General features: G+C 38.4%; 1 protein-coding gene across 1 annotated transcript in view; it reads left to right on the forward strand.

Annotated features, from left to right (window-relative positions):
• The window catches only part of LOC126273386 (neural-cadherin), a 432,448-nt gene that overhangs the window by 365,629 nt on the left and 39,604 nt on the right, over positions 1-27,215 (forward strand). The window contains exons 25-27 of the mRNA XM_049976939.1: positions 1,354-1,554; positions 23,492-23,650; positions 26,277-26,391. Of these exons, the coding sequence (XP_049832896.1) occupies positions 1,354-1,554; positions 23,492-23,650; positions 26,277-26,391 (475 nt within the window). The remainder of the gene's footprint in view (positions 1-1,353; positions 1,555-23,491; positions 23,651-26,276; positions 26,392-27,215) is intronic.

A 27,215-nucleotide genomic window follows, 5' to 3' on the forward strand; every position in this document is an offset into this window, starting at 1 on the left:
TGTTAATGTATAGTTAAAGAAGACACACACACTGTGGTATATTAAAGAAAAGTAATATAAAAGTGTGAGATGCAAAGTTATAGTACCAGAACAACTAACCAAATTTTATGCTAAAACTGCAGTCAGTCAGCATCTTAATATGGCAAAAGATACTGATAGCAAGGTTCCACACTCCTTCAGGACTGTAAAGAGATTACTTTTAATCAGTACCGATGGTGCAAAAATGCCAAGAGACCTTTTACTTTCAAGAAATTGGAATAACAAGAGTGTTTGAGGTGGCTGCCAATAAAATAATATTTCTGTAGTTCTTCTGTTCCTTGTGTTTCTACTAATATCTTTGATGTTTGCATGGCCATCTTATAATAACAAAAGCTTGTGTTAACTTGGTTAGTAAATATGTAGTAAGTCATGTTTGAATATTTGTTATGAATGTTTTAACAGAAAAAAATATTTATTAGAAGTTATAGCACTTCAAAACAAGTTGACATAAGTATTTAATATTCTTGGGGTACAATTTGTATTGTTTAACTAATGCATGAATGGTGTTTATAATTGTTTGATGGAATGTGTTTCTGCTTGTTGTTTAAGAAACAGAACTATGTATTTTATATAAAATTCAATTACCAAGAAGTTTTTCATTTCTGGCTGATCAACTGAATGTCCATAACGATCACAAATTAAAGCACCCTGTTGACAACTATTTCTGTCTTTAATATCCAGAGTTTTTTATTGCATTTGGTGCTTTAGTGGCATTGTGAAATTAATTCAAGAACTATGCAAGTAAATTCTAATTTATTTTGCCAGCTGGAAGGTCTGAACAATGACTAAATAAATAACAGACCATGACTCCCATCTTACTTGAATTGCTAAATGAAGGTCGTATAAAAAACTGAGATACAACCACTAGCTAAGGTGTCAGATTTCAGAACGAAAAGAGAACTGAAAGGAAAAGCATCATGATTTTTACTTGAGGCCAGCTGAAATGGCCATTCCATTTTAGCTCTCATTATTATTCAGATAGTATGAAGAGCTTAGTGCAGAGCTGGCAAAGAAAATTAAGATACCTTTTACTCTTTAATTTTTTTTTCAGGCAACCCACTTTTTCACATATAGATGTTGTGTGCATTGCGAAATGCTTAAGATGGGCATCACACACTTATGCAAATATTGGAAATACCCTCTGTTTCATATGATTTGTTTGCCATAAACTTGATGAATATCATAATTGTAATATTGACTTATGTTTTATTGGAATCACATTGCTCTGTATGCCCTCAAAATTATGATTTTATTATTTATAGTTCAGTAAGAAAGTAAAGTTTTCAGTAAATAATATGATCTACTTATTTTTAGTACTGGTACTTGTGTTTGTCGTATACAATCGCCGACGTGAAGCTCGTATCAAGTATCCTGAACCAGACGATGATGTAAGAGAAAATATTATTAATTATGATGACGAAGGTGGTGGTGAAGATGATATGACAGCATTTGACATTACACCTCTTCAAATACCAATTGGTGGACCCATTCCAGAGATGCAACCAAAACTTACTTGTAAGTCAACTCAATTTTAACTAATTCATTTTAATTTTATAAATCCAAAAGTGTGTTTGTCCAATACCTTTTCATGACTAAACTGGTGAACCAATTTTGATGAAATGTGGTATGAAGATAGCTTGAATCTCAGGAGAGAATATTGGCTACTTTAGAAATTGTGTAGTAGTAGATATATATTAATCTGAAGAATATTAGGTGAATTATGGAAAATATTTACTGTTTGACTTGTGAACTTTGTCACATTTGTGAAAATGCTTTTATTTGTTGATTCATTCTATGTAAAACAATTCAACCTGCTGGATACAATGCTTGTACAATCCTCAAAATGTTGAATCTCTATTTCCATAGTAGTATTATTAAATGAGAAACCAACTCTATCTGCTACATTTTCATGACTAAACTGCTGAATGAGTTTCAGTGAAATTTGGTATGGAGACAGCTTGTACCCTGAGGAAGAACATAGGTGAATGTAAACCATGTTAAAAATTATTAAATTTGTAGGATGATACACACATTGTGTAATGGGTAGCTACTTAATTAGCACAACACATGGATACATGCTCCTGTGCATGCAGTGCTGTGCATTGTTATACTTCTAAATATCATAGTTCTAATAGAATCCAATGATAATACACAAATTTACTATATGTGAACTTAAAGCATATAACTGACTTTTCTGACTCTGACTGATGGTCAACAAAATAATTCCATGACTTTCATTCACTGAAACTAATGGGCCGGCTGATGCTACTTCTGACTATATGCTAATATACAATGTGTCACTGACCTGTTTATGTGCTCCTTTATAATAGTTACATTTCCAGTTTTCTAATTGCATGTGTCTGGGCTCATAACCTCTTAAGAAATATTTCTCTCCACCACAGTGAACTGTTTAGAGTTAATTATTTTTTTTCTATGTCTAGTTGTTATTTGTTGTGCAAGGGGCTTTTATATATGTTCAATGTATTTATTTATTTTTTAATAATGCCATACATAGTTATTACACTTTTTGCAGTCAGTTGTCTGTTGTTTCTTGTTCAAGCGAATTGTAAGTGAATAAGTTACATTCAAGTGTACTTCTTCAAATATAACAAAATAGTTACTTATCATTAAATCAAGAATTTATTAGGAGGTTATGAGCCCAGATACATGTGATTAGAAAATTGGAAATGCAACTATTTGTTGTTTATTATAAAGGAGCACATAAACAGGTCATTGCATTTCAGCATATAGTCGGAAGTAGCATCAGCCGACACATTAGTTTCTGTGAATGAAAGTCATTGAATTATTTTGTTGACCCATCAGTCAAAGTCAGAAGAGTCAGTTCTATGTTTTAAGTTTGCAGATAGTAAATATGTGTGTTATCAGTGGCTTCTGTTAAGTCATTGTTGGAACAGTGGTCAGAGGATCATTATGGAAAAGTCAGTTTACACAACACTTAGCATTACAGTAAAAAAAGTTGTATTCAGTAGCTACTAGACAGGAGGCTACACAAAAAGGAGGAGAAACTGAACAAAATGTGAAGTATTGGATTGAGAAAGATCTTGATGCACAAATCTTTATAGATTTGAATGTCAGGAACAACATAGCCAGCAATATAGCAAATTGCAAATGTGGTTGTCAAATGTTTAAAAAATTAGAAACACTAGTATGACAAGAAATCCAATTTAACAGTTACAGGTTTGCAGAGAAATATCTTTAGTTACAAATACAATACTAGTAAGTCAGCCATTCCAAACTGTACATAGATTCAAGAAAACATGGAAGATTTGCCCTCAGAGAGTGAAGCTGTGAAAAAGAGCTGGATTATATATGGATTCTTGGAATGTTACTAACGAAACTTCATCACTTTCATACTATATGGAATAATGTAGCAGTATCTGACAAAAATCTTTACATATTATTTGAAAGTTTGCACATGGAACAATGTAAGGAAAAGATGGGTTGCTACTCACCATTAAGATGGCACATTTAGTTGTACACAAGTCCAATGAAAAGACACTTACCCGTATCTCTGGGCAAAGCCTTCATCATTGAAGGAATGCATTCCAGTCTGAGCAACTGGAATAGGCATTCATATGTTCGTGAGGTGTGCTTTTTTGTGTGTGTGTGTGTGTGTGTGTGTGTGTGTGTGTGTGTGTGTGTGTGTGTGTGTGTGTGTGTGTGTCTGTTTCCTTGACTGAAGAAGGCTTTGGCCAAATGCTATGTGTAAGAGTCTTTCCATTGTGCTTGTCTTCAATGCAGTTTGTCATCTATATGATGATTAGTGATCTGTCTTTTCTCTATGTTGTTAATATGCCAATGCAGAGTTTCCGTTGTTCGATTTTTCATCTGGAAGTAGGTAGATTAAATGATGCAGAACAGTGAAACATCTTCCAAACCCCTTCATCTAAAAACAAAATTATTACTTTGTCGAAGCAAGTCAGCAGGAAAAATGTACAGTTCAATGTTTTAAATGCAGCAGAAAAGGGCATGTAAAGAAACATTGTAGAAATAAACCATGTGCCAAATATTTAGCATATTGTAGAGACAATTATTCATGTAGTAACTGCAAACAAAGGTGCCATTCTGCCAAGGAATGTCCAAATGTAACATTAGACAGAAATGAGACAAGTGCAAAAACTGACAGCAAAGAATCAAAAGGTTTCAAATGAAAAGTAGGAGTCACTGTAGAATTAACTATTGCCAATATAAATGGTGTAAATTTGCAGTGTGACTGAAAAAAGTTTGCTAAATGACATAAATTTTCAGTGTAATTGAGAAAACTCTTGCTACCAAGACTGTGGCACCATGCAACACATGACATTTAGAAAGGATTGGTTAATAAATTATGTAAAATTAGATCAGTGTACGAAAGTGTTTGTTGCTGATGCTACTGAATTAGAAGGAACTAGAGTGGGAGACATTGAATTAGAGGCTTTTGATGGAGTACAGTGGTATGACTTAGTTCTGTAGAATGTTTTATATGTACCAAATATAAACTTTAACAATATTATGAGAAGGGAAGTTGCTACTCACTACATAGCAGAGATACTGAGTCACAGATAAGCACAATGAAAAGATTCTCACAGTTAAAGCTTTTGGCTATTGGCCTTCATCATCAATAGACACACATATGCACACACAAACACACATGCAAACACAACTCACACACGTGACTGCAGTCTCAGGCAACTGAAATCACAATTGCCTGAGACTGTAGTCTTGTATGTGAGTTGGGTTTTCATGTGTGTTTGTGTGTGCATATGTGTGTCTATTGTTGGCCTTCATTGTTGACGAAGGCCAATGGCCGAAAGCTTAATTGTGAGTCTTTTTGTTGTGCCTATCTGCAACTTGGCACCTCCACTATATGGTGAGTAGCAACATTCCTTCTCATAATACTGTTACATTCCATCCTGGATTTTCCTTTGTTTCAAATATAAACTTTGATTTATTTTCTGTTACTAAAGTAATAGGTAAGGGTTATAGACTGCAATTGCAGTCTTGGTGCCTTTTCTGTTCTTTATTTATGCCGCCATTGGATAAGCAGCTGCAGCAGCAAGTCGTATAACCCTAGCTTACTTATTTGTTAGATAGTTTAATTAATTTCTTTGGATGTTTTTGGGTACTTGCATTGTTTAATTCATATATTTCGGGCGTATTATAGTATTTGAGGGTTGTAGCATCGCGCCTTAGTACCTGAATAGTATAAATTCGCGTAGTCGTCTGTCTTCTGTTTTTGTTTTGCACAGCCAGTGTCGGTTGGTCACAGCCATTGTGCTCCCTGCCGCCGTTGGATAAGCAGCTGCAGCAGCAAGTCATATAACCCTAGCTTACTTGTTAGATAGTTTAATTAATTTCTTTGCATGTTTTTGGGTACTTGCATTGTTTAATTCATATATTTCGGGCGTGTTATAGTATTTGACAGTGGTAGCATCGCGCTTTAGTGTTTACTTGGTAGATTCTTATTTAAATTGCATGTGAGTTTCGTATAGGAGGTGCAATTTCGAGTTTTAATTACTGTAATCGTAAATTCAGCAGATTGTAGCGCAGTCGTTAGGCATTTGTACAGGTTAGTTGATACGTTCTTTGCGTGTTTCGCTTGCGTTATCTAGGCACGGACTCGTGTTTCAGTAACTGTTGTTCAACATCGATTAGAATGGACAGGGACTGCGATTGCTGTGTTCGGATGAGGGCTGACTTGGCATCCCTTCGCTCACAGCTGCAATCGGTGCTGACTTCGGTCGCGCAGCTTGAGGCTGTTGCCAATGGGCACCACTGTGGGGAGCCGGACTTGGGTATCACGGGGATGTCAACCTCATCCCGTCTGTCCCCAGATCGGTCTGCCGCTGTGGTTGCCCCGGTTGCTGCCCACAGTGGGGCTGAGCCCTCGCCTGTGGTTGATTGGGAGGTCGTTCCTAGGCGTGGTAGGGAGTGAAAGGCGTCCCCAGAGGCTGATCAGAAAGCCTCCCCAGTGCGTCTGACAAACCGGTTTCAGGCACTGTCTCTGGCTGAGCCAGATGCAGCTGCCTTCCCTGTTTCAGAGGATCATTCTCAGCCTTCAAGGTCCGGGCAATCGCAGAGGGTGGGCTTACTGGTAGTTGGGAGCGCCAATGTTAGGCACGTAATGGGGCCCCTTAGGGATACGGCGGCTAAGGAGGGGAAGAAATCCAGTGTGCACTCCGTGTGCATTCCGGGAGGAGTCATTCCTGATGTGGAAAGGGTCCTTCCGGATGCCATGAAGAGCACAGGGTGCAGCCAGCTGCAGGTGGTGGCACATGTCGGCACTAATGACGTGTGTCGCTTTGGATCTGAGGAAATTCTCTCTGGATTCCAGCGGCTATCTGATTTGGTGAAGGCTGCCGGTCTTGCTTACGAGATGAAGGCAGAGCTCACCATCTGCAGCACCGTTGACAGAACCGACTGCGGACCTTTGGGGCAGAGCCGGGTGGAGGGTCTGAATCAGAGGCTCAGACGGTTTTGCGACCGTGTTGGCTGCAGATTCCTTGACTTGCGCCATAGGGTGGTGAGGTTTCGGGTTCCGCTGAATAGGTCAGGAGTTCACTACACTCAGCTGGCGACTACACGGGTAGCGGAGGCTGTGTAGCGTGGACTGGGCGGTTTTTTAGGTTAGAAGGCCTCGGGAAAGTACAGGGTGGGCTGCAATGTCAAAGGGTGCATGGCAATTACAGGACGTGCTTGGATCAAGGAACAGTCGGAATTATAGTTGTAAATTGTTGTAGTTGCACTGGAAAAGTCCCTGAGCTTCAAGTGCTAATAGAAAGCACAGAAGCTGATATCGTTATAGGTACAGAAAGCTGGCTAAAGCCTGAAATAAGTTCTGCAGAAATTTTTACGAAGTCTCAGACGGTGTTCAGGAAAGATAGATTAGGCATAATTGGTGGTGGAGTGTTTGTGTCTGTCAGTAGTGGTTTATCTTGTAGTGAAGTCGAAGTAGATACTCCGTGCGAATTGGTATGGGTGGAGGTTATACTTAACAGCCGAATTAAGTTAATAATTGGCTCCTTCTACCGACCCCCAGACTCCGATGATACAGTTGCGGAACAGTTCAGAGAAAGTTTGAGTCTCGTAACAAATAAATACCCCACTCATACGGTTATAGTTGGTGGGGACTTCAACCTACCCTCAGTATGTTGGCAAAAATACTTGTTCAAAACCGGTGGTAGGCAGAAAACGTCTTCCAAGATTGTCCTAAATGCTTTCTCCGAAAATTATTTCGAGCAGTTAGTCCATGAACCCATGCGAATTGTAAATGGTTGCGAAAACACACTTGACCTCTTAGCCACAAACAATCCAGAGCTGATAGAGAGCATCATGACTGATACAGGGATTAGTGATCACAAGGTAGTTGTAGCTAGGCTCAATACCATTTCTTCCAAATCCATCAGAAACAAACGCAAAATAATTTTATTTAAAAAAGCGGATAAAGTGTCACTAGAAGCCTTCCTGAAAGACAATTTCCATTCCTTCCGAACTGACTATGCGAATGTAGACGAGATATGGCTCAAATTCAAAGATATAGTAGCAACAGCAATTGAGATATTCATACCTCATAAATTGGTAAGAGATGGAACGGATCCCCCGTGGTACACAAAAAAGGTCCGAACGCTGTTGCAGAGGCAACGGAAAAAGCATGCGAAGTTCAGAAGAACGCGAAATCCCGAAGATGGGCTAAAACTTACAGACGCGCGAAATTTGGCACGTACTTCGATGCGAGATGCCTTTAATAGGTTCCACAACGAAACATTGTCTCGAAATTTGGTAGAAAATCCGAAGAAATTCTGGTCATATGTAAAGTACACAAGCGGCAAGACGCAGTCAATACCTTCGCTGCACAGTGCCGATGGTACTGTTATCGACGACTGCGCCGCTAAAGCGGAGTTATTGAACGCAGTTTTCCGAAATTCCTTCACCAGGGAAGACGAATGGAATATTCCAGAATTTGAAACACGAACATCTGCTAGCATGAGTTTCTTATAAGTAGATACCTTAGGGGTTGCGAAGCAACTCAAATCGCTTGATACGGGCAAGTCTTCAGGTCCAGATTGTATACCGATTAGGTTCCTTTCAGATTACGCTGATACTATAGCTCCCTACTTAGCACTCATATACAACCGCTCGCTCACCAATAGATCTGTACCTACAGATTGGAAAATTGCGCAGGTCGCACCAGTGTTCAAGAAGGGTAGTAGGAGTAATCCATTTAACTACAGACCTATATCATTGACGTCGGTCTGCAGTAGGGTTTTGGAGCATATGCTGTATTCAAACATTATGAATCACCTCGAAGGGAACGATCTATTGACATGTAATCAGCATGGCTTCAGAAAACATCGCTCTTGTGCAATGCAGCTAGCTCTTTATTCGCACGAAGTAATGGCCGCTATCGACAGGGGATCTCAAGTTGATTCCGTATTTCTAGATTTCCAGAAAGCTTTTGACACCGTTCCTCACAAGCGACTTCTAATCAAGCTGCGGAGCTATGGGGTATCGTCTCAGTTGTGCGACTGGATTCGTGATTTCCTGTCAGGAAGGTCGCAGTTCGTAGTAATAGACAGCAAATCATCGAGTAAAACTGAAGTGATATCAGGTGTTCCCCAGGGAAGCGTCCTGGGACCTCTGCTGTTCCTGATCTATATAAATGACCTGGGTGACAATCTGAGCAGTTCTCTTAGATTGTTCACAAATGACGCTGTAATTTACCATCTAGTAAGGTCATTCGATGACCAGCATCAGTTGCAAAGCGATTTAGAAAAGATTGCTGTATGGTGTGTCAGGTGGCAGTTGACGCTAAATAACGAAAAGTGTGAGATGATCCACATGAGTTCCAAAAGAAATCCGTTGGAATTCGATTACTCGATAAATAGTACAATTCTCAAGGCTGTCAATTCAACTAAGTACTTGGGTGTTAAAATTACGAACAACTTCAGTTGGAAGGACCACATAGATAATATTGTCGGGAAGGCGAGCCAAAGGTTGCGTTTCATTGGCAGGACACTTAGAAGATGCAACAAGTCCACTAAAGAGACAGCTTACACTACACTCGTTCATCCTTTGTTAGAATATTGCTGCGCAGTGTGGGATCCTTACCAGGTGGGATTGACGGAGGACATCGAAAGGGTGCAAAAAAGGGCAGCTCATTTTGTATTATCACGTTATAGGGGAGAGAGTGTGGCAGATATGATACACGAGTTGGGATGGAAGTCATTACAGCATAGACGTTTTTCGTCGCGGCGAGACCTTTTTACAAAATTTCAGTCACCAACTTTCTCTTCCGAATGCGAAAATATTTTGTTGAGCCCAACCTACATAGGTAGGAATGATCATCAAAATAAAATAAGAGAAATCAGAGCTCGAACAGAAAGGTTTAGGTGTTCGTTTTTCCCCACTCGCTGTTCGGGAGTGGAATAGTAGAGAGATAGTATGATTGTGGTTCGATGAACCCTCTGCCAAGCACTTAAGCAGAGTAGTCATGTAGATGTAGATGTAGATGTAGAAATGATATGCCCTCTAGTAGTATGGGTAGTTCTAAAATATTTCTGTTTCCTGGTGACACTAGCTTGGCAGTAAAGGATGTTGTGCAACATTGGCTAGGTTTCAAATAGTGCAGTTAATGGCATAAGATCATGGCTTGTAGGAAATAAACTAATGCTAAACCACAGTAACACTCACTATTTACAGTTTGTAACACACAATTCAACAAAACCTGACATTTTGATTTCACAGAATGGGCATATGATTATTGAAACTGAACAGTTCAAATTTCTAGGTGTTCAGATAAATAGTGAAGTGTCGTGGAAAGCCCACATTCAGGATCTTGTTCAGAGACTTAATCCTGCCATTTTTACTATACAAATGGTATCTGAAGTAAGTGATTGTTTAACACAAAAATTAGTCTACTTTGCTTATTTTCATTTGCTTATGTTGTAAGGTATTATATTTTGTGTTAACTCTTCCTATTCTAAAAGATTATTTTTGGCTCAGAAAAGGGCTGCTTCGGCAATAAGTGTTCGTAGTTCGCATACCTCTTGTCGACCCCTGTTCACTAGGTTGGGTATTTTGACATTGACCCTCAATATATACACTCTTTACTGTCATTTCTTGTTAATAATATCAGCTTATACCCAAGAATAAGCAGCTTTCACTCAGTTAGTACTTGGCAGAAATCCAACTTGCATTTGGATTGAACTTCCTTAACTCTTGTGCAGAAAGGTGTGCAGTATACTGCTGCATCAATTTTCAAAAGCTATTACAAGAATTCAAAAATCTTAGCAGTAATACATGCGCTATCAAATCAAAACTTAAGAGTTTCCTCATGGGTCACATCTTCTATTCTGTTGAGGGGTTCCTTGAAAAAGTAAGCTGATACTTATGTTATACTGATGATTGCATTTACTTAAACTTATGGCTTGACTTTTGTTGGGTTCATAAATATTTTATTTTTCCTGTTATTGCTTTTATGTTATAATTTCATGTAGTGATACGTTCCATGACCTTGGAGATTTGGTCCTACAGAACTTGTTGTGTAAATAAATAAATTAAATAACAACTCAGTTTTCAAAACCACTGACAATCTGGAAACTGCGGCAATAGGCTGCTGTGAGTGACAGCCGGAGAAAATGTTTTGTATAAAAGAGTTCAACAAATTTATGAGAACAACTTCAATTAAAATGTGACATGAAAAGTTAGCACATCAAACAACTTTAATTAAAATGTGACATGAAAAGTTAGCACATCAGAATGTTACTTATCAAACATAGGAAACTCCAGGTAGGAATATCAACAGACAGTGTTTGTCTCTCTATCTCCACCAGTACACACAATCCCTTCCCCTTCTATGCCATTTCCAGATTTCTGTTTGCATCCCATATGATAGTTGCATTCTGGCCCGAAATCCTCAAGTTGCCAGTTGTGTACGCATGAGGTGTGCTTGCTTGAGTGTGTGAATGGTGTGTGTCTGTCTTTTACTGATGAAGTATGTGACCAAAAGTTTCATGTAAGTGTCTTTTAACTGTGCCTTTCTGCAACTTGACATGTACTCTTTACGATGTCACATATGTGAGAAGTGTATTACAAAGAAATGACATTGATTATATTGAAAACTGGAATGAATATGTATGTATTGGTTGTACCTGCAGTAAACAAATAACAAATCTCATTTGACAAGCACAATGATTGCTGCAAATACCATGGACGTAATTTATTTTTGCTTCTGTGTACTGAACCTCATGTCATTAACAGGAGCAAGGTATTTTCTGTTGTTCAGAGATGATTTTTCTCCCATTTTTGAACTATTTATTTCCTGAAGGCAACAGAAATTAAAAATATTCATGAAAATGGTAGAAAATCAGTTTGGGAAGAAAGTAAAATGTTTAAAGTCTGGCAATGAGGCCAGAATCAAGAATGCTCTCACTAAAAAGCTTATAGATGAACTTGCAGTTTTTCACATCAGGACCGATACGTACATATCTGAGCAGAGCAGAAGAATTGAAACAGCTGTCAAGTGTGCTTGATCATCAGTACAACATGACTGAAAACTGAATGAGATTCTCTAGGCCAAAGCAATAAATTACGCAAACTGGAAGAAGTTCAATAAAAGGAAGAAGTCCTACTGAATTGCTGTATGGGCAAAAAAGAGATATTACTAAGCTGAGAAGTTTTGAGTGTGACTGCTATGTTTCGATTGAGGATCACAAATGTAGAAAGACAAAATAAATCAAAGAAAGGAACTGTTGTTGGATACGATTTGGGCTCGGCTTCTTACAGAACCTGCCTGCCTGATGAAAAGGACATTGATAATGTCATATTTGAAAAAAAGAATATAATATAAAGAGGAAGTTACTGTAGAAAAGACTTTTACAAGAGAAAATAAGAATGAAATCAAATTCTGGCTTCCAGCAGAAAACCAGATATCTGATGATTCACTGTGTGATGTCTCTGAAGAGTGCAGTGTGTCATCCAGTTACATAACATTGAGTAGAGTCTTGCCCTCAAAACTATGTGACTGACAAAACCTTAAACAGCCTGTCAGCCTTACAGACTATGAATTGGCTGTGCAGAGCAGTAATAATGCAAATTTTGGCATGATAGAGGAAGTCAAAAACAATTCTATTTCAAATGCTTTGAAAGACAAAAATTTATTCAAAGCAATATCTGATGAATGAAAATCTGTAATAAAACTGAAAACTTGGAGTCTTGTAGAACTTCCAAAAAAATGCAAACAAACCCCTTAACCTGTCACTGGGTATTGTGCATTTGACACAATATTTCAAAGCAAATGTCATATCTTGGAATGGAAATTAAAATAAGTTCACAGGGAATTTTTGTAAAGCAGTCTATGTATACAGAGAAACTCTTGATGACGTGAATCCAGTAGCTACACATAAAGAGTACGTAATGGTGACAGTTGAAGAAAATCTTGTCAATCATGCACAATAGGAAAGGACTGAATGAAGCCTATGGAGAAACTATTGAGAGTCTGCTGTACCTAGCAACAGTATCTTGTCAAGATATCAGTTTTGCTCTTAATTACTTAAGCATGTTTAGTAACAAACGAGTGGTTAGTCCCTGGAAAATGGTGAAATGCATTTTTCAGTACCCATAAGGAACTATGAAAGTTCGTATATAGTTTGATGGAGGCTCAACACTGCTTGCTTTTGCTGATTGTGATTATGGAGGTGATATCTCAGCTAGATGGTGCAGCAGCAGAGTTCTGATTATGCAAGGAGGACCTGGTATGCTTGAAAGAAACGTCTTGTGATAGTTTCAACCACTCAAGCAGAATACCGAGCTGCTGCCTCTTGGATCAATGATGTATGTTGGATGCAATGCCTTGGACACAAACTTGGAATTTCAGATTTGAATGAACTGACAGACCTGTGTATCGACAGTCTAGCTTCCTTACATATGTTTAGGAATACCTACAAAGGAAAAATAACAAGAGGTGAGAAACATATTGACCTTACACGAAAGTTAATTCAAGAACATATTGAAATTACTTTAAAAATGAAATGTGAAAAGTTCAAGCCAACTTGCTAACATAATTACAAAATGACATACTTGTAAAGTGTTTGAAGACTTAAGAAGAAAAATAATTTGGGAGGAATTTTGAGCGTTAATTATTTTTCAATGTCTTGTTGTTTTTTAGGTATATATGTAGGGTCATGCCCAATCATCTAGTTTTGGGTGCCTAAGGAATGCTGCATTCTCGGAATGCTATACAACAATCCAAGCAAATAACAGTAGTAGTTTTATTTCTATAAAGCAGATTGACAATGCTTAACTTTATTGTACAAAGGTGTCACGAGCAATGGGTGACATGCAACAAATGAGATATGTCCACAAAGTAAGTTCCATTTGGTTGTATAAAACAAATGTGCACAGATACAGAAAAAGTATTTATTGCAAAAAAATCTAAGGCTGTTAAACAACTTTTCTACATAGCTTCTGAAATGTTGTAGGCACTTGTCATAGCATGGCACAAGTTTTTGTATTCCTTCTTCAAAGAAGGTTGCCACCTGTGTATTCAACCATGTGGTAACATGTTCCTTCAGCTCATCATCATCGTTGAACTGTTGACCACCAAGGACAGATTTTAGGTGTAAGAAGAGATGAAAGTCGCTAGGAGCGAGGTCCGAGCTGTACAGAGGATGATCAAACGCGTCCTAGTGAAATTCCCGTAAGAGTTGTTTGGTCACATTCGCCATGTGAAGGTGGACATTATTGTGTGTGTGTGGGGGGGGGGGGGGGGTAGGGGGGGGGGGGAACAACGCCTTTTGACAGTAATCTTCAGCACTTGTTTTGTATTGCACGTTGCAATTTGTTAATGGTCTCACAGTAACCATGTGCACCAATTGTTTGGCGTCATGGTAAGAAATCAATCAGCAAAATGCCTTTTCTGTCTGAAAAAATGGTGCACATGATGCTCTGAGGTGTCAAGATTTGCTTAGGCTTAACCTTTGTTGGGGATGAAATGTGCCTCCATTTCACTGATTGCCATTTTGTTTCAAGTGTTTCAAGTGTGATACCCAAGTTTCATCCCCTGTGGCTATCCAAGAAAGAAAACCATCGCCTTCTTCATTGTAGCATGTCAAAAACTAAAGTGCACTGCCCATCCTCTGTTTTTTGTATTCTTCAGTAAGAATTTTGGGTACCCAATGTGAGCAAAGTTTTCGAAATTTTAGTTTTTCAGTAACAGTTTCATGAATTAGTAATCGTGAGATTTGTGGAACTTCCATAGCAACGGCATTAAGTGTAAAGTTACGGTTGTGCTTAATCTTCTCTTCAGTTGAACAACATGACCCATCTTCTAACCATTGAATCACTCATAGCATTTTGTTGGTAAACCTAGCAGATTTGTCGATGAATTTCCTATGGTTTAACTTTCTTTGCATTTAAGAAACAAATCACAGATCTGATTTCACACACGGCAGAATTTTCAATTACGGCTGGCATTATAAAGAAGCACTACAAAGCACACATTGACAGCAGCAATCTTAAAATGGCGTACATGTCTTCTCCTTGAGTCAGAGCAATTGCCACGCATTCTCAGAACTGCGATCATAGTACTGCTGTGGATAGAAATAGAAATGGAACTTACTTTGTGGACGACCATCATAAATCCGAGTCCTGGCTATACACAATGTTCAAACAAGCAATGGATATGAATCTCACTATAATCTAATATCGCAACACTCTCTGCTAGGCAGTGCTAGTACTCTGCAAATCCTGTCTACTAATGTCCGGCCTAGTCTGGCAGGAGTGGCGCTTATATTCACTTCTTGCAGGTGTCGCTCCTCTTGTGGCGCGGTCCTAATCAGTGCACCATTGGCTGACATTGTTTCACTGCCTTCTCTAATTTGCATTCTTCTTCTTTGTTCTGGTGCTTGTGGTTACGGCAGAACATTCATCTCCCACAAAGCAACGGACCATCATTGTGTAGGGAGTGTGACCACACCAGGGGAGAGCAGGAGTGTGGGTGCAATGTCGGGTTGCAGGAGTGTGGGTGCAATGTCAGGTTGGAAGCTGTGGCTGCAGGGGACTTCAAACTTCTGGTCGTACCCCGCCAGCTGGCCTACACTCTGGCAGAAACATCCCCCAGAAAATGACCAGAAGAGTATGCATCCAGTTCCTGCTCCCATGAACCAGACGAAGAAGATGGCGGCTGTTGCCGTGTGAGCAGGTCCAGCTCCATCAATAGGATGAGAGGAGGCCGGAGGAGACAAAGGCTCTGTTGCCATTGGGTCATTTCTCTGTGTCACAATGACACCCTCTGGTGGCTTTTGTGGCCTCGCTGTCCTCTGGACCTGTGAATCTGGGGAAATAGAGACTGAAAGATCATCATGTACGTGACAGAGTCTAAGTTTATTTTGATGCCAGCACTGCAAGCCATCGGGATCTGAAAGAAGATACATGCTACCACCTAGTCAACAAACGATCTCACATCACGTCCACCATCTGCTGCCTCTAAAAACCTTGTAAAAGGCTGTATCATGTGGTGTGAAGTGATACTTGTGGCCTTCCGTTGGCACAATGCTGAGGAAGGTGGAGCAGTGTCCGATGGCAGCAGCCATGAAGCAATTCCACCAGTGATGGTCCATCTCTTGTGTGCGAATGATATGAGGTGAGAAACAGCTGTAATGCTTGATCTCTGGCATGTGCAGAGCGAAGTTTGGCCATCTGCTGCGTGAATTTTCTGACAAAATGTTCCGCTTCACTGTTTGGCTGTGGATGGAATGGTGCACTAATTAGATGCTGTATGCCATGGCATTCACACCATGTTTCAGATTCATTTGACATGAACTGAGGTCTGTTGTATGACACTCTTACTTCAGGTAGCCTTCTAGGCAAAAAATCTATGACAACACTTGAATTGTGATATGTGACATCGACGAGTTCATCAGCACAGCGAAAGGAAACTTGCTATATGAGTCAACCACAATAAACCAGTTAGTGTTCCAAAAGATCCCGCAAATTGTATATATACACGTTGGGCATTGGAATTGCGACTTAGGCCAAGCTGAGAATTTTTTTGGTGGAGCACACCGATTTTCCATATGTGCGTCACGCTGTGACGTCATCTGTTCCATTTTGGGTGTCCATACCCTGCCAAGTAAAGTGTCAACTCGCTAACTGTTTCATACGAAAAATCTCCCAGTGTCCTTGGCGAAGTAACTGCAACAATTTGTTTTACAAAATGTTAGGGATCAACACACGTGACTGGCCACTGTCATTCTGAATAAGAATCACACCTTTCTGTATAGTGAGGCTGTGCTAATGTGCAAAGTATCAGTGCACAACAAAGTTCTTTATGCAATGCAAGGAACAAGGCCAAGATGTGCAAATGTAGTTTATCAAAATGTTCAAATCTGGATCAGCTTCTGTGGCCTATGCAATTTTCTTATACTGTGACAACAAGATGCAACAGAAGCATCAAAGTCTTTATGAGGGCCAATGAAAAGATGTGAAAGTGCGTCAGCATTACGATGTTGAGCTGTTGGACGATACACAATCTTGTATTGGTATTGAGACAATAACAAAGCCCATCTTTGCAATTTTAGGGCAGTTTGTACAAGTTTTGTCAGATGAAACGAGGACTGCAAAGGCTTGTGATTCGTCACTAAGTAGAATTTTCTGCGATGCAAATAGTTGTGGAATTTGGTGACACCATACACAATAGCCAGTGCCTCTTTTTCAGTTTGTGAATAGGTACACTGAGCTTTGGACAACACTTTTTATGCGAAAGCAATAGTGCAATGTTCACTTGCTTTATTTCTTGGTTGATTGCCCTCAGTATCGACATACTGTATTGTTACACTGACTGAAAAATGGGGGGGGGGGGGGTGGAAGTTCATCACTAACTACTTTAAATGATGTAGCTGACAGGTGCACATTTGTGTTTCACAGTTCTTTACTTTCACTGTTCCCGACGCCCCAATAATACACAGTTATATGGCCAGTGCACTATTGTTTAACTTTCGATACATCTCATTAATAGGTTGCAAGCAAACATCAACATACTGCTACAATAGCTTACTGTTGAATATCTATGAGTAGTAAAACCCTAATCACACAGTTCACAGCCTTTGAAATAAAGTGAACAGACACTGTCATTGTTTTAACACACGGCCTATTGATGTAACACTTATTTCATGGTTAAGTCGACGCATTGTTGTTGTTCTAACCAACACAGATTTCTTATGTGAAACTCAGCCGTAGACTGTCTCAGGATCAAAACTCAGGCCCTTATATATCATCACAATAATAGGCACTGAAACTACACACTGTTTGATGTTTAATTTACAGAAATTACAATTAAAACTTAACTCATTTAATTAACTGCATTCATCATCTTCTACACTCAAGTTAGGCAGAATTATTTGTTTAAATGAAATCAACAGATACAGTTATGCAAGCAATACTTTTGACAAAACTGGTAATTACTTTGCAATTAATTAAGGGCGAGTTTTGCTAACATGTTTTCGAATAGAGCCAAATAGATACTTTAAAATTACTATTAGTTGTTCCTCCAAATCTTTATAATTAGTACAGAATTTATATTTGTTTATAAGTCAATAATAGAATTATGAAACAATTACTGACTTCATCCCATAACAAAAGTTACTAACTAGGAATAGTCAAAATAAATTAGAAAATAAATTAATACATAAAACTAAGCACAATTAGACTGGTGTTATATTCTTTAAAACTGAGTACCAACTTTTCTCTTTTATGAAAATGCACGTTATACTCATGTATGTTAATGGTAATTAGTCAGACATGAAAAAATGAATTTTAAGGAGGCCAATGACAAAACAAAAGGGGAAGTAAAAATATCCCAGCTTACTTCGTCACAATAGGTCTGTCTTTATCACCAATTCCAATTCTGTAAGAGGAAGCATCAACTTGCAATACAACTGGTTTGTCAGGATCAAAGTGAACTAAGCATCAATCACTGAGCAAAACACCTTTAAGTTTTTGAAAAGCTTATTGTCGCTCATCTGTCCAAACAAAGGGGACAGTCTTGCGACACGAGCGCTGCAATGGAGCTGTGATTTGTGCAGCATCCAGTATAAACAGAATATAATAGTTCTTTTTACATAAAACTGACTGCAATTCTGTGATATTGGTAGGAACTGGAAAATTGTTTATGGCTAACAAATGCGACTGAAAAGGATCTACACTTTGACTGTTTATTACATGACTTGATCAAGATACTGCAGCACAGGTTGAAAAAAATCACACTTGTCCAGTCTACACTTTAGTCCTGCAGCAGATAACACACAAAACAATACGTGTAAATTTGGAATATGTTCCTCAGATGTATGACCTGCTACTACAATATCAGCCAAATAATTTGACAGTTTGGTACTTGTGCAGTCAGTTGTTCCAGGTACCATTGAAAAATGGTGGGTGCAGAAGCACTTCCAAAAGGCAAACACAAATATTTAAACAAGCCCATATGAGTACTTAGTACATACACCTTTTTGAGATATTTTAAGATATGCGTTGCACAAATAAATTTTTTGAAAAGTAACGTCCAGTGCCTAAATTGTCTATAAGATCCTCTTGGTGTGGAAATGGATAAGTATCGGTTACAGTTTGTGGGTTGACTGTAAGACTTAAAGTCAACACAGAGGCGAATGCAGCCTGATGGTTTGGGGAGCAAAACCAGTGGACTTGCCCATTGACTAGCTAATATGTGTGCAATAAGTCCACTATCTTGCAAATCATTAAGTTCAGCAGCAACTTTGTCCCTTAATGCAATGGGAACATTTCTGGCAATGCAAAATTTCGGCTGAGCATTGTCTTTCATAGTACTATGTGTAACAAAATTGTTAGCTTTGCTTAAACCTTTATAAAGTAGTTCCGGGACTTCTTTTAGCCAGCTAACAATTCCGTATTTTGCATTGAATGCAGTCACTGACAACACATTGTCCTGAATGTTAAAGCCTAATGAATCAAGATCAAATATGTTCTCTCAATCACATGATTGTAGCATTGTAAAAGTCACTGTTCGCATATGCAAGTGCTTAAAGTACATGTTCCAAGAATGGGAATGTTTTGTCCATTATAAGCTGTCAGTTTTGTGCTAGTTTTAGACACGTGTGGGGAGCCTAACAGTCCATATGTGTGATGATTGAGCAATGTGAAAGAGACACCCGTGTACAACTGAAATTTGACACAGTTTCCACAAATAAGTAAATGAACAAAAAGTTTATTTGACTGATGTATCACTGAAGAAACTGCACACTTAATAGTTTTGCTAATGCCTTTTGTAGACTTTGAATATACTGCATTAATGACATGGGCCTTGTGACTAGATTTTTGTGAGTGGGCCATATTCTTATGTTCGTTCAGCTGCAAAAATACGGATTGCACAGGTCCTTTCCTACCACAAGCGTAACACTGAGCTCATCAGGAGGGGCAGTCTTGGCGTTTATGCCATGAATAACACCCAGGGCAAGACTTAATTCTGTTCACCTGTTTAGCGAACTGCTTACATGGTGTGGACCGTTGTTTACTTGGCTTGGTTAGCGCAAGCCACCGGTGCAGAATGGGGTGATTGCAAGCAAGGAACTCAACCCGACAAATTGCTGGCTGCTCAAATGTATGAGCTGACAAGGCACCGGACTCTTACTGATCTAGTATTTACACTACCTGCTGAAATAATGGATCAGACTGTTTCAAAAGCTGTTCTCTGAGTTTGACACCAGGCAAGTTGTACACGATTGCATCACACAACTTAACATCTGAATATAAAGCACGACAAGCACATTTAAATTTGCATTTCCTTGTCATTCCCTGCAAATCTATTACCCCACTCGCAACAAGTTTGTTCTGACCATTTTTTGCAATTAAAGAATTGGTACCTAGCTGCTACCACATCCACTTGTTGTTCATAATAGTTTGTTAGGGCCTGTACCACTTGTTCATAACTTAGTTCACTCAGAGTGGAGTTAGGAAAGAGTTTTTGAATTAATCTGAAAATTGCACTTCCTACCATGGATAATAGATATAGAAGTTTCACTGTTCCTGGGATGTTGTGAGCTAGCATATAAGCAGTGAACTGGGGCTGCCACTCGAGCCAGTCCTTGTCTTGTTCACTAAACTGTTGAAAAGGTGATGTAGCAACTAGTAGACAGTGCTTGTTCTGTCAGGTGCACGGCGTAGGCCAGTAGCTGCTGCATTGTGTTGAGCAGTGTAGATATTTGCTGCGTCTGACTGAAACATCTGCATTAGCTATGTAACATCTAACACTTGCGGCTGCGAAGCCTTAGCAGGGGGTGGGACAGGTGAGGTGGGCATGTTGGAAGACACAAATGCAAGAAATAGACTAGGTATGCAAGTAAAATTAGGGCACAAGCAAAGAAAATTTATGCAATGCCCACCTGAAAACACTGATTAGCAAAAACAACAAGAAACTGTTAAAGCAATAAGCACCCCTGCAAATTACAGACAAGAGAGAATTTAGTTGCTAGCACAATATACATGAAATTCCATTGGAGGATACTTGTCGCCAGGTTGGGTCTTGCCCACTCATCTCATATAGGGTGCCTAGGGGATGCTGCATTCTCAAAATGCTGTGCAACAATTCAAGTAAATAACATTAGTAGTTTTATTTCTATAAAGCTGATTGAAAGTACTTAACTTTATTGTACAAAGGTGTCACAAGTGATGGGCGACATGCAACATAAATCCGAGTCCTGGCTATACACAATGCTCAAACAAGCAATGGATATGGATCACTACAATCTGATATTGTAGTACTCTATGCTAGGCCATGCTAATTCTCTGCAAATCCTGTCCACTAATGTCCGGCCTAGGCTGGCAGGAGCACCGCTTATATTCACTTCTTGCAGATGTCGCTCCTGTTCTGGCGTGGTCCTAATCAGTGCACCATTGGCCGACATCATTTCCCCAGCTTCTCTGGTCTTACATTATTCTTCTTCATTCCAGCACTTGTGGTTACTCCAGAACATATATATCACTTGTTCCTTGTGCTTTTTCTTTTTTTTCTTGTTTAGAAATGCTGTACATAGTAATTACTCTTTGCACAGTCAATTGTCTGTTGTTTCTTTTTCAGGCATATTGCATGAGAGTAACTTAAACATAATAAAATAGTTACTCATCTTTAAAACATAAATTTATCAAGAAATATGTTTAGTGCTTTATCAAATATTTGTGTTCTTTTCTTATATGTGAACATACATGATCTGTCTACTATTTTCTCATGGATAGAAAATGTGTATTTCTGAGTAGGTGAAACTGGAACCACATTTGAAATTTCATTATACAAGGACTGTGAGGAGTATGAGAAACTTATCTAGAAGTAAGAGTAACAATACAAGCTGTTTGTAATGAATTTAAGAGTTAAATCAGAAAGGAAAGTAACAGGCAAGAAAAGTTTCTGACTGACAGGTAGTAATTATAGATGATGTTTAGGCTGAATGTTACATGACAGATTGAGAGCAGGTTACTGGATAACAAGACTGTGAAGCCAAGTGCCAGCCCTGGTTAGACAACAGAGAACAGAGGGCCACATTGTAATGATTCTGGCCAAGAGGTTCATATATTGAATGGAGAAAGTAACATCCTAACTAAAGATAGGAAATACAGCATTAAGGATGACATAAATGGAATAGGAGCAGTAACTGCTCCTGTAACAGTGGTTTTCATCACAGTCAGCTGCATCCTGACAGAATCTGTGTAACACCTGTAAATCATATAAACAAATAGTTGAAATGGTCAGCTGCTGCCCAAACCAAAACCTCATATAATTTTTGTTCCTATTGCTACAGTAGTAGCTAAGGATACAGTAGATATATCTTACAACTGCATAAGCTTAGGAAGGATATGTACATCATTATTTTTATCATTTTTATAGTTACAGACAAGATTAGCATGTATTCTTCATTTTCAAATGGTGTATGAAATGCCCATTGAAACTAAACTCACCTTGTGTGTGTGTGTGTGTGTGTGTGTGTGTGTGTGTGTGTGTGTGTGTGTGTGTGTGTTTGGTCATGTGGTAATAATGTTGGTAAAGAGCTGTGGAAAATTTCTTGTTGCTTGCTCTTGAGTGTGTTGAAAGTTGCTGTGTTTAATTACATTGCTGAAACTTTCTATAGTAATTATAATGTCTAGAAAGAGTAATATTTACATTAGAGTTTCACCTTGTTATTTGTCAGAGAAGAGCTCTCTTTTCCTTGAACACAAATTTTCTTCTTGCTATAGATTTGTAATACGTAATATTCAGAATTGTAAATTCCCTTCATCTTTATCAGAGCAAGAATAAAACTGGAGTTGTTTCTTATGCAAGGAATAATGTCTTTGCTCCTGCACACAGCACAGTATCCGACACAGTTGTCTCCACAATAAAATATGATATTACATGTGTTAGCGAAGTTTTCCAGAGGAAATTTTTAAGGAGAGAGGTGCACCATCACACAAGCCAAGGTCCTTGTGATTAATTAGATAACCACCTTTTTTAAAGTTAGTAAGAAAAATAATTTTATATAGCAGGAGAAAAACACATAGAAAGGTACTGAAATTTGCAAGCTTTCAGAGCCAGTGCTGTTTCTTCTGGCAGAAGGGTTAAAGAGGAAGGAAAAGAGGTAAAGGAAAATGATTGGTGACGTTTAGGAAATAAGGAGAGAGTTCAGAAAAATTCACGCGCAATCCCAGGTCAGACTTTCCTTCTCATCCAGTCCAGTAAGTCTCACCTGACCCAGGGTTCTGAGCAACTTTTCAAACTGTCTTCCCATTTCCTAAACCTCACCAGATCTTTCCCTTCATCCCTCTTACATCCCCTTCAACCCTTCTGCCAGAAGAAGGAGGCACTGGCCCTAAAAACTTCTATCTTTATATGTGTTTTCTCCTACTTCTCCTATGTGAGTTGGTTTTTTATCCATTCGATTGCATTACATTTTTTTAAAAAAAATTAGTCATAAATCTGGCAGGCAATATTAGGAGAAACTTCTGTGATAGAACATTCCCACGAAATGTGTAAGAAGTCACTGAAAATTAAATATATCATTAGAATACTGGGGACTTGAGAAACAGGGTAGATGGGCTGCTTCTCTTTTTTGTGAACTACAGAGTTGTGAATAAATGATGTCCTATGCCTATCCAACTCCATGTAACCATAGAGATGAAGATATTAAGTTCAAGTCATTTGGAAATATAAAATGTTAAATTCTAAGACAGTAATTAACTATTGATTCTTTCTTGGTATGCATTGTAGAATTAAAGAATATAATAAAGGATGAAGTGATATGTCATAGTTAACAATCACATATTTATTCCCCTCTCTATTATACTGACCATGGTATAATAGCTCAGAATATTTTAATAAGTGTGACATTACCCACTGTGAAAATTTATGTTTTACAATATTCATCACAGTGAGTACATCTGAATACTTTTTTATTTTCAGTTCCTCCACTGGGCCCAGAGCCAAACATAGGAGTGTTTATAGAAGAACATAAGAAGAGAGCTGATGCTGACCCAAATGCTCCACCATTTGATGATCTAAGAAATTATGCCTATGAGGGTGGTGGAAGTACTGCAGGGTCCTTGTCTTCTTTAGCTTCTGGCAAGTATAGGATCCATGGATGTTAGTACATGTAAGAGATTAATTTATTTGTAACGGTATGGAAATCAACATCTATTTGTCTATGGTAAGACTGAGATGAAACATATTGATCACAAAAAATTGTAGTAGACCAATACCCAACTTCCACCAATCTTAAGTTTCGACATTTTAATTCTGTCTTAACATATTGGAATAAGTATCATCAATGTATATTTCTTTATTTTTCTTAATTATGATGATGGTGCAACAATTTAAATATTACACTACTTTTATTTTCACACCAGATTTGGTGTTTATCATCTTCTTCTCCTTCTTCAGTGGTTTCCAGCCTATGGCTAGAAGTGTTTAGACCTTAGTCTCTCCATCTTTCCCTGTCTTTCCATCATGTTCTCTCTGTACTCTGTCCTAATCTTATCGTATATTCACCACACCTTCCTTCATTACAATGATCCATATATGTCTTGCTCTTCCTCTTTGCCTCTTGTCTCTTATTCTCATTTTGTGGGCCTGTCTCAGTACCCTTCCAACTCCCATTCTTTTAACATACCGATACTGTCTTAATCTCATCTTTTCTATGGTGTCTTGCATGAGCTTCTCTGTTCACTATTTCACTTTCTATCTCATTTCTTACTCTACCCATTCTACTGACTCATATTCTGCATCTTTAAAATTTTGTCACAAACCTTTATCCTGCTCACCTGCCTTTTCTTCATTACCCACATTTCTTATGCGTTTGCGAGTACTGCATCATAATACACTTGGTATAACATTTGTTTACTTTTGATGGTACATTGTTGCTCCAGACCAGTCTTCTTAAATTCTGCAGGAAACCACAAGTTTGCCATCACCTTTCACTTACCTTCTTATCATTCCTCCTGCTGTTTTCCATTACGCTCCTTAGGTACCAGAAGTTGTGCCCTTTTTTTAGTATTTGCCCTGTGATACTTACGTCCATTGTTACTCTCCTCTCATTCCGTGTCAACGTCACTATCAGTTTACACTTAATTGCATTAAATTTCTATCCATAATGCCCTACCACTTCCTCTCATATATTTAGCCTTTCTTGTATCTCTCCGCCTCCATTCCCCACACCATTAGATCATCAGCAAACACCATTGCTTTGATATTTTCAGTTTCTATTCAGGCCTGTACCATCATCATCATGTCATCAATAATGGCGTTGAGAAGTGGAGAGGATAGTCCACTCCCTTGCTCCAGCTCACTTTTCTGTTCAAATCAATATGTCTTCTCTCCTCCTACTCTTACATGACTCTTACTCTCTTGAACCATTTCCTTTATTTTTCTCATTGTCAGCCTTCAAATTCCCGTTTCTGAAGGGTTTGCCAGATTTTGCCTCTTTCCACAGTATCATATATCTTCTGAATGTCCAGGAACACCTATACTAAATCCTTTTCATATTTGTAGCATCTTTCTTGGAGCTACATTACACTAAAAATTAAATGTACTATCATCCTTCCTGGTCTAAACCCTTATTGTTTCTCTGTAGTCCTACTCCTACTATCTATTGTACTGTCTTTTCCAGAATTTCCTCAAATACCTTGGTGGTATGACATATCAAAAGTGACTGCGTTAAAATCTGGAAATAATTTCCAGCAACCTTTCTGAAAAACTGGCACTGTGATTCCATTTTTCCAGTCTTCATGGTCCTCTTTTATTTCATACTGTTCTCATGACCCAATAGAGCCATTGCACTCTAACAATGCCAGCTGCTCTCACCATTTCCATTCTTAATTCATCCAGTCGAAGTCCTCTTCCTCCTTTTATGGCCTCTGTCAGTTCTTCTGCTTCTGTCCAGGTTAGGTCCACCTCTCTTGAAACAGTATACTGTATGCTTTGTTTTCCTTTGCAACTTCTGTACTCTGACATTCCACCAGGATTTTTCTTTCCATTTTTTCATATCACTGGTTCTTTTGCACACTTTTTCTGCTTTTCCCACCATCATTGTTTTGAATCCTCCCCAGCTGTCCTCTGTTGATAGCATTTCACCCCTTGTTATGTTGCTCTTCACTATTTTCTGAAATTATTCTTTGCATTTCTCTTCTTTCAACTTCCACTGTCTTATCCTTCTTTCTACCTCTTTTGCCTCTTTAATCCTTATTAAAAGATGGTGATTGCAGTGTAACAGCTGAGAAGGTATTATCTTGACATCCGTGAGTGTTCTCTGTGTTATGGTCACATATTATGTGGAATTTGAATAAAACGTTAGTATTTAAAAGGCCACATAGTTTAAAAAAAACTATTGAAAAACCAGTGCACAACATCTGTCAGTGATGCAGGCATCAAAAAATTTGATACGTTTTTGCACTTTCAATTGATTTTCTTAAGGTTATTATGTATCTCATATGAATATAAGGACAGGTCATTATATGCCAAAGAGTAAGCTGAGCTTCTGACAGGGACATTGCAAAGATAGAAAATTGTCAAGCCTTTTCTCCCTCAACACATTTTTTATCTGACTTTTCATTTCTCCTAGCTATTTGCAGAGTTTATAGTTGTTATGGAGGATAAGGCAACTTGTAAACATTCTGAAACCTAATTGCACAATTGCTTTATGTGTTTAGAAAACAAAGATTTAACAAGCTAATCAGTTTTCCTCAATTTATAGGTACAGATGATAATGAACAAGATTTTGACTACCTCGGAGCCTGGGGCCCACGATTTGACAAACTAGCAGACATGTATGGTCAGGAAGGGGAAGAAAGTGAGGAAGATGAAGAACAGTAAGTAAGCAATACCTTTCGAAGTACATGTCATTATGTACTCTTGTACCAAACAGTTAGGGACACAATTGCAATATTCACCTTCTCCAATAATATTAACAACTCTAACAAAAATGTCATTGTGAACACTATTCTTATAATAAGTTCTCATTTGCCATAAACATCTGAACTTTATTTAAGAATAAAAACAATATTCCAAAAAGGTCCATTGCAGAACCCACTAAAGTTATGAACCAACTTCTGCTGATGACAACCTTTGTTGTTGAAGATACTCACAGGCTAACAAGCACAAAGCCAAAGCCAAGCTATAAAATATGGTTATTTATTTTTTGGCAGTGGACTTCAGATGATAATCAGCTGAAAATAGCCTGCTGGGTACATCATACAAACTTATAAGTAGTTTGACAAATATAGCTTAAAATCTATGTTCTAATTGCATTTACCATTTTGTTTTACATCAAGACTTAATTACAATGAATACAGTATATATTTACAATAGAAACAGCATTACATTCTGAAGTCTCATGAAAGTCGTTAATTTAATACATTGTTATACAGAGTGAGGCCGCTTAGTTAGACCACACCAAATGTATGCAGAATGAATAAATACAGTTTTTTTATTATTACCTGGAGCACTTAAATATCCCAAAGACAATGCATCATGTTGTTGTGGTCTTCAGTCCTGAGACTGGTTTGATGCAGCTCTCCATGCTACTTCATCCTGTGCAAGCTTCTTCATCTCCCAGTACCTACTGCAGCCTACATCCTTCTGAATCTGCTTAGTGTATTCATATCTTGGTCTCCCTCTACGATTTTTACCCTCC

This window comes from Schistocerca gregaria, chromosome 5, assembly GCF_023897955.1.
Source record: "Schistocerca gregaria isolate iqSchGreg1 chromosome 5, iqSchGreg1.2, whole genome shotgun sequence".
Classification (NCBI taxonomy): domain Eukaryota; kingdom Metazoa; phylum Arthropoda; class Insecta; order Orthoptera; family Acrididae; genus Schistocerca; species Schistocerca gregaria.